The sequence below is a fragment of the Phaethon lepturus genome, unplaced genomic scaffold, assembly GCF_000687285.1.
Source record: "Phaethon lepturus isolate BGI_N335 unplaced genomic scaffold, ASM68728v1 scaffold16524, whole genome shotgun sequence".
Lineage (NCBI taxonomy): Eukaryota > Metazoa > Chordata > Aves > Phaethontiformes > Phaethontidae > Phaethon > Phaethon lepturus.
The window spans coordinates 1-10863 of record NW_010537121.1 but is presented as its reverse complement, the minus strand read 5'-3'; the positions used below and the strand labels follow the sequence as shown (position 1 = coordinate 10863).

Below are 10863 nucleotides of genomic sequence, written 5' to 3'. Positions count from 1 at the left end.
CGGGGCCCCCCCGGAAGCACGGCCGGTGCGAGAAGCGTGGCCTTCCCGCGGCTTCGCCTCTCGGCGCACCCTCTGCCTGCCGGCCTGAAAACGGCGCTCCGGTCCCGGAGCCCAGCCTCGACGCCAGCCCCAGGCCTGCGTGCGGCTGGGGAATGAAAGCCCTTCGCCTCTCGGCGCACCCTCTGCCTGCCGGCCTGAAAACGGCGCTCCGGTCCCGGAGCCCAGCCTCGACGCCAGCCCCAGGCCTGCGTGCGGCTGGGGAATGAAAGCCCGCGGGTCTGCCCGGAGCTGGCCTGGGTGCGGGCCCTTTTGGTGTTTGTTGACTCCCCTTGGTGCTCCGAGCGGCTCTCGGCTGGAGCAGAGACCCGGCAAGAAGCAGGGACGCGGCCAAAAGAAGCACGGCGTAAGCGTGACGCTGCCCACGGCAGCACCAGACGGGGCTTTTGGGATCAGAACGAGGCTCCACCTTTGGCAAATGCTCTGCTCGAGCAGCACGTGGCGCTGATAAAGGAGGGGCAGGTTAAGGCCAAATTAATTACCAGAAACACCACACAGAAGGATCGGCTAATCTACATGATTTTATGTCTCCATAGAATACACAAAGTTAATGATAACCCTATTTGTTACAGCTTTCAAGAATGTTACAAGTACAATAGCATAAAAGTCTCAAGACTGCAGTAGTTTAAAAATTGCTTCCAATTCTTTTATCAAATACGCATAGTAATAAGGGAGCTATTTTACAGAGAGTTAAGCAGCAACGTACAGTCTTAGTTTCAAGCAAGAGAAACCTAATACAAAGTCAAAATAAACCTCAGCTATCAACAGCCACCACTATTGCTCACGTGTTACTTCGTCCATAAGACACGGAAATCAAAACCTATTAGACTGACTGCTTCCACTGAAGGGAATTTGTGCCGAATTTTCCATTAATAGAAAAGTCAGTAGTAGAACAACTTTCTTCAAAGAAAGAACACCACCAGCCATTCATATTACATTCTAGGATGTAGTGATATTAAGGTTACACTGGAAGAACAAGTGCTCCAGGATTTAAAAAAAACAAAACAAAACTTAATTTGATTTGTAAAGTATAGTTCATTAATCCATTGTGCTTTTGAAACATTTACGTTGCAGGGATCTTTGGCAATCCAAACTCATCCACCAATACACCATCCTGTAAGAAAGAAAAAGAAGCAACAGGTTAACAACTCTCCACCAACCAGAAGATTTCACAAAAGTTTCCTTACAATTTCTATAAAGGAATATATCTGTAATTGTCACTGTGTGACAGCTGGGATCAAAATAGGAGCATCAGTGTTCTTCCTCACTATGAAGCCCCAAAAACAAACATACCGAGGACTTTCTTAGATTTTTAATAACTGTACTAGGAGCTGCAACGGTACACTTAAATTCTACCTGCAGTCTGATAATGTTAGATAGGAGTTACAAAATGCCATTTTAGCTCTTTAAAATATAATAAAGAGCATTCAGTACACTGTATTCTCTCATTTATAGCATCCAGAATACATAAAACATTAAGCACATTTTTTTGTTCAAAATATTCTGGAGTCCAAATATCAAGCAGCCAACACAAATGTGACTAATCCAAAACAAAACAAAAAGAATGTATCTTGCTTTTAAAGAGGAAAGGACTCACTTTGTTTTTCGTGTCAGTAGGAGTGACCTCTGGGATTGCTGGAGCAGATGCAGCTTCATCTAAGTAGGAATTGTCTTCATCAGCTAGAAGCTCATCACCTAACGCATCCAGTTCTGAAATTGAATTATGTTGGAAAATTATGCAAGGAATTCCTTTTGCAAAAGACAAGCTGCTTTTATGGAGAAACAGGATTCATACTGAATGCTTACATTCATACTCATTTAGCATTACTTAGTCATCAACCAGGAATAAACACACACTCCCACCGTAGAAAGAACCTTCTTTCCTTCATTGTAGCATTCCATTAGTGTATCTCTCACATTTGTCTCATACTCTTGTTACTGCTCTTAAATGAAATGCAGATTTTATGTTTAAAAAAGTGATTAAAACTATATTTTTTTAAGCATATTTAAAGTATTTGGATAATGAAATTAAAAATCACTGTATGACTGTATGATGATGATTTTTACATCACTGTATGTAAAAATCATCCTCCACATTCCTAACCTGCTTCCAAGTCATCTTCATCAATCTCTGGTGTTCCATAGCTACGACTCAGTGCTTCCTGGACTTCGTTGGCTTCTTCCATCATATCCTCTAACTGATCTTGTATGTCCTGAAGCAAGAAATAATTTCAACTGGTCCACATTTAATAGTTTTAGTTAAATTTATCAGAGCTTAATCAAATTCAGTTTAATAATTCCAACATACAAGGCACTCAAATTTCTTAATGCATAAACCATTTTTTGAAGCAGCATTAATGCAAATCAAGGCATATGCATTCAGTACTATAGAGTGGTCTTAACTACTATTAAAATTATAATAAATGTATGAGGTAGATAGAAACAGAGGAACCTTGAAACATCATCTCTGCAAAAATCTTTTAAATATTCTTCAAGGTAAATTGAAAACTTCCAATAAATTACTCACAGCCCAGCATTATCTTGGAAAGCAGGAGAGTATGAAATCTAGAGGAATTAAATCTACCATCTGGAGAATAAGCACTAACCTGAGTCATGCCACAGCAAAATATAGAAGTTACTTTAGCATACCTAGTGGCACTGTACTTGGGTACAAGTGAGAAGACAATACCTGCCTAGAGGTTTACAATGCAGGCCATATATAAAACAGCACAGGAAAGAGAACTTAAAGGAATTCAGCACTGGCATGTGATAAGACTTTAAGTGCAGCATACTTCAAATTATATTTAATCATCTTGTATTTTTAAACTGCATTTTCTGAAGACAGGGCCAGGCCTTGCAGACTTCTTGAAATTAGTTTTTTTGTTTGGTTTTTGATGTTCCTTTTTTTTTTTTAATCTGGCACTACCATGAACTAGGGGAGCAAAGGACTAATCTGCATGTAAGAGTAGGAACATGGCAGTGGGGAAAGGAGGACAAAAAAGCCACAGAAGGAAGTATTCACCAACATTTATGCTGAACTGCTGAGGAAAGGAAGGGAGAGATTAAAGATCAGCCCAGCAAGGAAACAACAATCAGTGCAAGAAGGCCCACAACTGATTGTGCAGTACCAGAAAAATCAGGAAGGAATTATGATGGTGGTCCCGTAAAAAAAGGGAGGCAAACTCGGGTGAACTAAAACAGTCAGCTTACCTTTAAGTTATATAGTCCACTCATCACTATTTCAGTACGTTGTTTCTGTTCTTTAGTAATTTAAATTATAGAAGCTCACCTCAATTTGATCAATTTTGACTTGCTTGTAAGCTTTCTTCATTTCTTTCACCCCCAGTTTCATTGCATCAACCTAGAATAGAGTCAAACAACATGCTTGTATCTGATGCAGCATACACAAATTAAACAAATGTGAGATTAATATACTGGTACCGTTGTCTTTGTATCCTTCAGTGCCTGAATAGTGTAATTAGCTTGTTCCATGTTAAAAGACTGCTGTGATAGATTATCCCGCTGTTGTTCATACCTGTTAAAAACAGTGCAAATAATGACTTTAAAACACCACTATTTACTGCCATAATAATTCTTATTTTGGGGGGAGGGGGAAACCACAAAACACCAGCTGCAGTAGTCTGAAGATAGGAACAGATTCTTTTTTTTTTTTAATTTATTATAAACAATCACATCAGAATAAAGAGCTTCATAAACATCTGGCAATTATGCATTTCTATGTATTTAAAGTTGACAAAGCTACTCCTGAACTAAGCTGCCATTTAACTGATGCAATACTGTATCTGTATAGGCTTACACAGTACGTGAAGATATAGCAAAGGTTTTTATCACTATAAGCTACAGTTGCATGCCACTTCTCACTAATGCTGTAAACAGAATGGGAGAGATGCAGGTTATCCAAACCACAATGACTCCACACTGGAGCTCGGCAGGGCAAGGAGCAGGGAAAGGATATAGGGTAAGAAAAGGAAACTTATGGCTAGCCAAAAAGAAAAGGGAGACTTTAAAAATCAAGAAATCGTCCATCTCAAAGCTAAACTTGTATTAAATCAAGAATGTAAAATATGTCAGGTTGAACATAAAAATGAAAGCATAAAAATGAACAATAATTCCTTCTTTGGACAGAATTTGTTGCTAGACACTTTTCAAGACAGTACACTAGGCTAGACTGGACCACAGGATCACCTATCATACTATTCTGGGTTTTTTTGCATAGACACAATTACCTGCACTATATGGGTTCAAGTCCTAAAGGGTGTCCACAGAGAACAGGTAAATTTCCAGTAAACCAGAACAAGATCATGAAGTACACAATTTATAGTAATCAAATAATGCTATAAAGTGAGGCACTCTCTCAGAAAGTTCAGGAGCCAAGCATAGCTTTAGTAACGAGCAGATTTAGGTCAGCTTGTCCCAATCCAAATTTATATACTCACATACAAGTAAGGCACAAACATGCTGATGCACAATTTGTAAGGAGATGCTTCCGAAAGGCTGGCTAGCTTATTCAGCATTTTTCTTTTAAGAATGCTCAGAATCAACAGTACTGGCAAGAGAAATGAAAGTGTGCCACCCCTCTTAAAGAACACAGGATTTCATTAATCCCAACATGATAAAGGTTTAAACTTACATTCGTTTCTGCTTCAATACTCTCAATGCTTTCTGCTTTACTGTATTCTGAAAGATACAATATTACTACATTAGGAAAAGTATTTGACTTTATTCTGGATTATACTGCTTAAATGTAATGTATCACATTTAAGTTTTCCAAAAGATTTCTCAGTTACTAATGCAAAGAGTTTAAAAGTAGTCACATTCAGCATTCGTCCTGCATTAATGGTTAACCAAATAGGCTTGTATGTAAAGTTTCTAAAAGCAATTACTTTCAAAGTTTCTGGCTTTTGAATTTTTTTTTTTCTGAGCAGAATACAAAGTCAGACTTAGTCCATCAGAACCGTATTTCATCAAGACATTTTAATGGTGAGCATCAAGTAATACTGCAAAAGGTACTTTAACAATACTGTTTATACTAGATATGTTTATTATTAAATAAAAGTTAGATACGTTTATTATTAGATACTTTTTATATTATATGTTCATCCCCTTTCAAAAATGGGCTTTCCTACTCCCAGACCTTTTTATTTTGGCTGATGAACAAAACAGCCTGTCTACCAGACTTTAATTCAGGTAAAAGAAGAAGGGACGCAAACAAGTTACTTCTGATTGAGGAATTATATTACACTTTGGAAGAAATAAAAAAAAAAAAAAAAAAAATCAATAAAAGCACTGTTTAAAGATGCATGTCTAAGAGACACTTCAGAATTAAAATAATCCTGCAGGACCTTATATCCCATCAGCAGGGCAAGATGCAATTCTAAGAACCTGATGAACTGGCTATGTCACCCCACTACATGACAAGAAGTGTGAGTCACATCCTCTCATACTTAAATCCCACAGAAGATTCTTACCTTTGCAGGCCCCTCTCTCATCTTCTTCATTTGATCCTTATACTTCACTAGCTCTGCATCAAGCCTGGTGATTTTCTTGTCAATTGATTCAGCTCTGCTATCCACCTTTAATATATGATGGGAAAAACAAACAAAAAAACATTAAGTTTTATTCAGGTATTGGACAAAAAAAAAGAACAGCCTCAGTTTTATTATGCTCCTGACAGAATTGTTTCTTCACTCAGTATGTTTTATAAATAGCTTAAAGTTTGCAAAGACTCCAAAACCAGAATGAGGTGAAACACCTTCTACAAGCAGCACAACAAATATTCCGAGGTTGCAGGAAGCTCTGCCACTGTAACATGTTCTCATCATTTGGAGATGCTTCCTCGGACACCCACTCAAGTCACAGTCTCTATTCAGTAATTTCTGGTAATGTACAGTGCCATGGACTAAATTGGAACGGAAAAAGCAAAACATAAGTGTACCATGGCAGCAGATAAGGGGGCAATGCAAAAGGGACAGGGCTGTGTTCAGCAAGGCTAGAGGTTTATTTTTAGTGGGCAGAGAATATTAATCCTTCAGAATGATACTTGGATTGATGGTTATGTTTAAGAAGCTCAGACTTAACCATTTTTCCAAAGGTGCCTAACTTCTTTGTCAGAGAGACACTTTTCACATCACTTCCCACAAAGGGAGCCACGACACAGCAGTTCCACCTGGTAGCTACTCCAAATTCCTACTGCACTTTTGCTCCAAATCCCAATAGTAGCTGCATAGCTCAGTAAGAGACCTCCAGCAGTCAACCCTAACAGCTCTGGTGCAAAGCATATCGCAGAGCTGTCACTATGGAAATATTTTAACCCTTCTGCATATAAGAGGGTTAAAGATGGTAATTACATAACCAAGCATGGGTACAGATCATTCTAACAGCATACACAAATTCATAAAAAACCCAAGAAAGCCTCCTTAGCATGAACTGACTATCACAGCATTTCTCTGGAAACAACAAAATAAAGCTTATTAACTTCTCATTCCAAGGAGTCTCTCCAGGGATTAGACTATAATGACATTCCAATTATAGCGTGAGACCAATCGGTGCAAATTTACAATTCTGACTTGTTAACAGTGTGGCTAAACATGTATAATTATGCAGATGGTGGTGTATGTCTCAATGATCCTTTTAAATATCTGCTCTACGACAGCAATGTGCTTTTGCCAGAGGCATCCTGAGCAGAATATTTGATATGACCACTCCACACAAGACATTAAAGTGCCTGGGCACAGCTGGCGTTGAAAAAATTGTATTAAGCTTTTTATTATGCCAACTATTTTACTAATAGCAAGTGAGAGAGATATTTGTGATTTTAAAACTCTTGTAAGTTCAAAATGTAGCACGTCATCAAGATCTTAATCAGCTAAATGCATCTTTGAGGTCAACCTCCTTCACAGGGGAAAACTAGTTATTTGGTTTATTTATGTAACGATTCTTTTAGGCAGTACTATCAAGAAATGGGATCCTCCCACATTGATTAACTACATAAAAATTTCACACACACATTACATGGGACCTCAGCTTTTAAAAATTAGAACAGACAGAAGAGGGGAGAACAGCTTTAATTTATCCAAAAGAAAACTAGACTGTGTATTAGGACTTGAAGAGCTGCTTTCTATTACTCACAAATAAGGCATACCAAGGTAGTTTCATTGCTACAGAAGGGCTCTAACTGAAACAAAAGAAAGTGACTGTGGTATCTCAAATTCCTATTAGGCAAAATCACAGCTTATTTCAAGTAAAAAAAAAAACACATAAGACTGAATTTTGACATTGTGACAACTATTAGCTTTTTGTTCCTATGTTTCGTACTTAATGCTCTGAAAAAAAAAAAATTTGGAGTGTTTTTTCAAAGAAGAAAAAGTAAAAACAATACCAGTGCTACAGTTCCTGATGCATCCTTCCTCCTACCGGCCTCATGACAGCTTTGAGTCATCTGACTGCACTTAGTCAGCAAGGATAAAAAAAAAAATCTGACACTTAGTGCAATGTCGAGGCAAGCACAGCAGGCACAGCAAGAGAGCGAGCAGAAACTGCAAGACAGAGTAGGAACATACCCGTGGGGAGACAGGAGGGCATCACACAGCCAGCCGGCAAACTCTCTAGTAACCAGCCATCAAAGAAAAGTAGGGAGAGGTGTTTCTGGGTTTCTGCAAACACTTTAGATTAGAGAACCCACACAACCAGCTCTTTAAATCAAAAACATCTTGAATTGTTTAGGTATCTTAAGGCAATGCTTGTTTCCCTACCACAGGGGAAAAAGTGTACTGTGTGCTGATCTTATGGGGTTCAGTCATTCTCCTTATGCATACACAGGAAAGAACATCCAAAACATAGACATAATTACAGCCTAAGAGTTGTCTACATTTTTAACAGATGGTAACTATGAAGATTAATCATTGCTCGTCAAATACAGTAATTCCTAACTGACATTTAATGTCTAATTACCTAATGAGGTAACATGGTACGAGATTTTAGAAAGCAAACTGCCTCTTTTGAAAGGTACCATGAAATGTGTGTAAGATTGAAAACAACACAACTGCTACTACACGAGTCTCCAAACTGTTTAATTTAACATGCTGAAGAAACAGTGCAAGCTTTTTAACATCTCACACAGCTCTCTTCAATAATAATTCACATGCAGTTTAAGAAAAAAAAAAAAATCTAATGATACCTCTAATCCTTTAGCAGGACCTGTACTAGAGACTTCACTATTGTGAAAATGACCTGAAAACACAGCAAGTCTTTCACAGATCAGATAGATTACTTCATGTGAATTGGCACAAAAAGTTAATTCATAAACTTCAAACTTGTAAAAGGAAGTATGTCTCTCCCCACGCCTACTAGTATACAGAAGTGTCTTACATTTTAGTTCCATCCACAGAAATTGAAAGTTGTCAAAACAGGGCAAAAAGCTAACATGGAGCTCAGTAATGATAACAAGTGATTTATAAACTTCCTTGCACCAAAGAGCTGTTCTTGGAGCCAGTCCTTCATTTCTCAACAGATGACCAACACAGGCTCTTGATTTCATATCTTAAAAACCACATTGTAACTCATTATTGGTTGCCAAGTCACCACATATGTAAAACAAACCTGAAATTCTGCTTTTGAGTTAACCTGCTGTCTTGTATAGCCAAATTTTCAGAGAATGTAATTACGAACAACTAGAAGAGGACCAAAATTGCATGCAGCTCCGGGTGGGTGGTGGTGACAACCATCTTTTTGGGAAAAAATCCTAAATTCCTGGTGTGGCCAGTCAAAGCAGCTGTTTAAATTACAATTTCACATACTCCAAAAATCCACTGGGATTGAACAAGCTCCTAGAAGACAGCGTACTGGCATATCTAAATCTGGACAGTTTTGTTATGATTTGTCTCAACATTAGAAAATGCATATTAACTTGGAACTGTCAAAATCAGCCCTCAAAAATCTAACTGACTAATGCAGAGTTGGTGGCTGTGAGGAAGAGATTTCCTGATCTCTGCACTGAAATGGCAAATTTAAGTATTAATAGCAGTGTCTCTGATGGATTTTGGAGTTCTAGCCATCCACCAAAGCATTCACTGGTAACAATGCGAAAGCTCATCCTGGTTTTTGAGTATATATTTACTGTTCTACCTAGATGTACCTGGAGCTATGTTTAGGTTCAATACTTCTAGAAAACAATGCAGATTCTTCACCAATAAAATAACATACTGGGAAAAACACTATGACCACTTCTGTTCCCATCCCACCCACTGGCATATGCAAGAGACTGATGTACACAGGTTTGTGTAGGTAGCACTAACAAATACTAGGTATTCAACTTAAGAGTCTCTTCACTGGGCAGCAAAATAAATCTCCTGTGACAAAAATGGTGATCTTCCACAGAAATGTTTTGTTGTCAGGTTCCAGGGACAATGATTAGCTAAGCTCCATTTATACCACAACCATCACTGACCTTTCACCTAACTTTGGTAACCACTCAGGCAAATACTCAAGACCTGTGTTCTTTCTTCACCTTTTAAAATTACTTTACAACAGAAGGAGCTGTAAAAACATACTGTGGTTTTCTTCAAAGACTTAAAAGCTAAAAAAAGACAATGAAATGACAAGATTAGCCTTCTTAAAACTTTTCCTTAACCTTCTTTTCAGTCAACCTTACAACAGCTGTTCTACCACAAGTATTCTGAAGTGTTTCCTCAGCATTTCTTCCTTGGTCTGGGCTTATTTCACTGGCTTTCTGCACACATCTTCGCCATCGACCCTACAGCAAGCTCATCTGCAGTAGATGGAGCAATCTTCATAGAATCATGGAATGGTTTGGGTTGGAAGGGAACTTAAAGATCACCTAGTTCCAGCCCTCCTGCCACAGGCATGGACACCTTCCACTAAACCAGGGTGCTCAAAGCCCCATCCAATCTGGCCTTGAGCAATTCCAGGGATGGGGCATCCACTTCTCTGGGCAACCGGTTCCAGTGCCTCACCACCCACATACTGAAGGATTTCTTCCTTATAGCTAATCTAAATCTACGCTCTTTCACTTTAAAGCCATGACCCCTTGTCCTACTGCTCCGCTCCATGCTAAAAAGTCTCTCTCCAGATTTCTTGTAGGCTCCCTTCAGGTACTGGCAGGCTGCAATAAGGTCTCCCCGGAGCCTTCTCTTCTCCAGGCTGAACAGCTCCAACCCTCTCAGCCTGTCCTCATAGCAGAGATTTACCCTTACACCTGGACAGAGGAACTGGACAGAGGAACTGGCTGCCTTGCTCCTGTCCCTGCCTTCCCTCAGCTTGACATGGCAGGGGCTAGCTAGCGCAAGCTGTGCAGTGACATCCTCAGATGGAAATATAGAAAATATCCACGAGGACGTGAGGAGAGCCAAGCCTTACATGCACAGTAAGGCACGTTTACGGGCTGCGCTCCTATGCACAGGGAACGAATGCAGGCATGGGTGTATACACGTACAAATGTACACACCAGTGTACATGTACACTCCTGAACACGCTGTGCTGATGCGTGGGTGCACGCTAGAATCCACACGTGTGTGTGTGTGTATACAAAGACTTACACTCCTGAAGACGCTGTGCTGATGCGTGGGTGCACGCTAGAATCCACACGTGTGTGTGTGTATACAAAGACACTGTACCAAAGCATAGGCACGTGGCTGCACACATTCAAGTGTGTATATGTATGTATACACACACGGACACCATGCGCACGCACAGCTGTGCCTCCACACTCAGATGCACAGACACACACCTACGCACACCTGCCACGCACATACATCCTCACGCACACTC

At 39.5% G+C, this 10863-nt stretch overlaps 1 protein-coding gene across 1 annotated transcript; it reads right to left on the bottom strand.

The window, feature by feature from the left end:
* Nucleotides 1–563: 563 nt before the first annotated feature.
* Nucleotides 564–7697, bottom strand: CHMP5 (charged multivesicular body protein 5). The gene is given in 8 exon segments (XM_010286386.1): nucleotides 564–1171; nucleotides 1655–1767; nucleotides 2162–2270; nucleotides 3347–3418; nucleotides 3499–3592; nucleotides 4709–4755; nucleotides 5547–5651; nucleotides 7638–7697. Coding segments are annotated over 8 exon segments (651 nt in total). The 3' UTR covers nucleotides 564–1120.
* Nucleotides 7698–10863: the final 3166 nt, after the last annotated feature.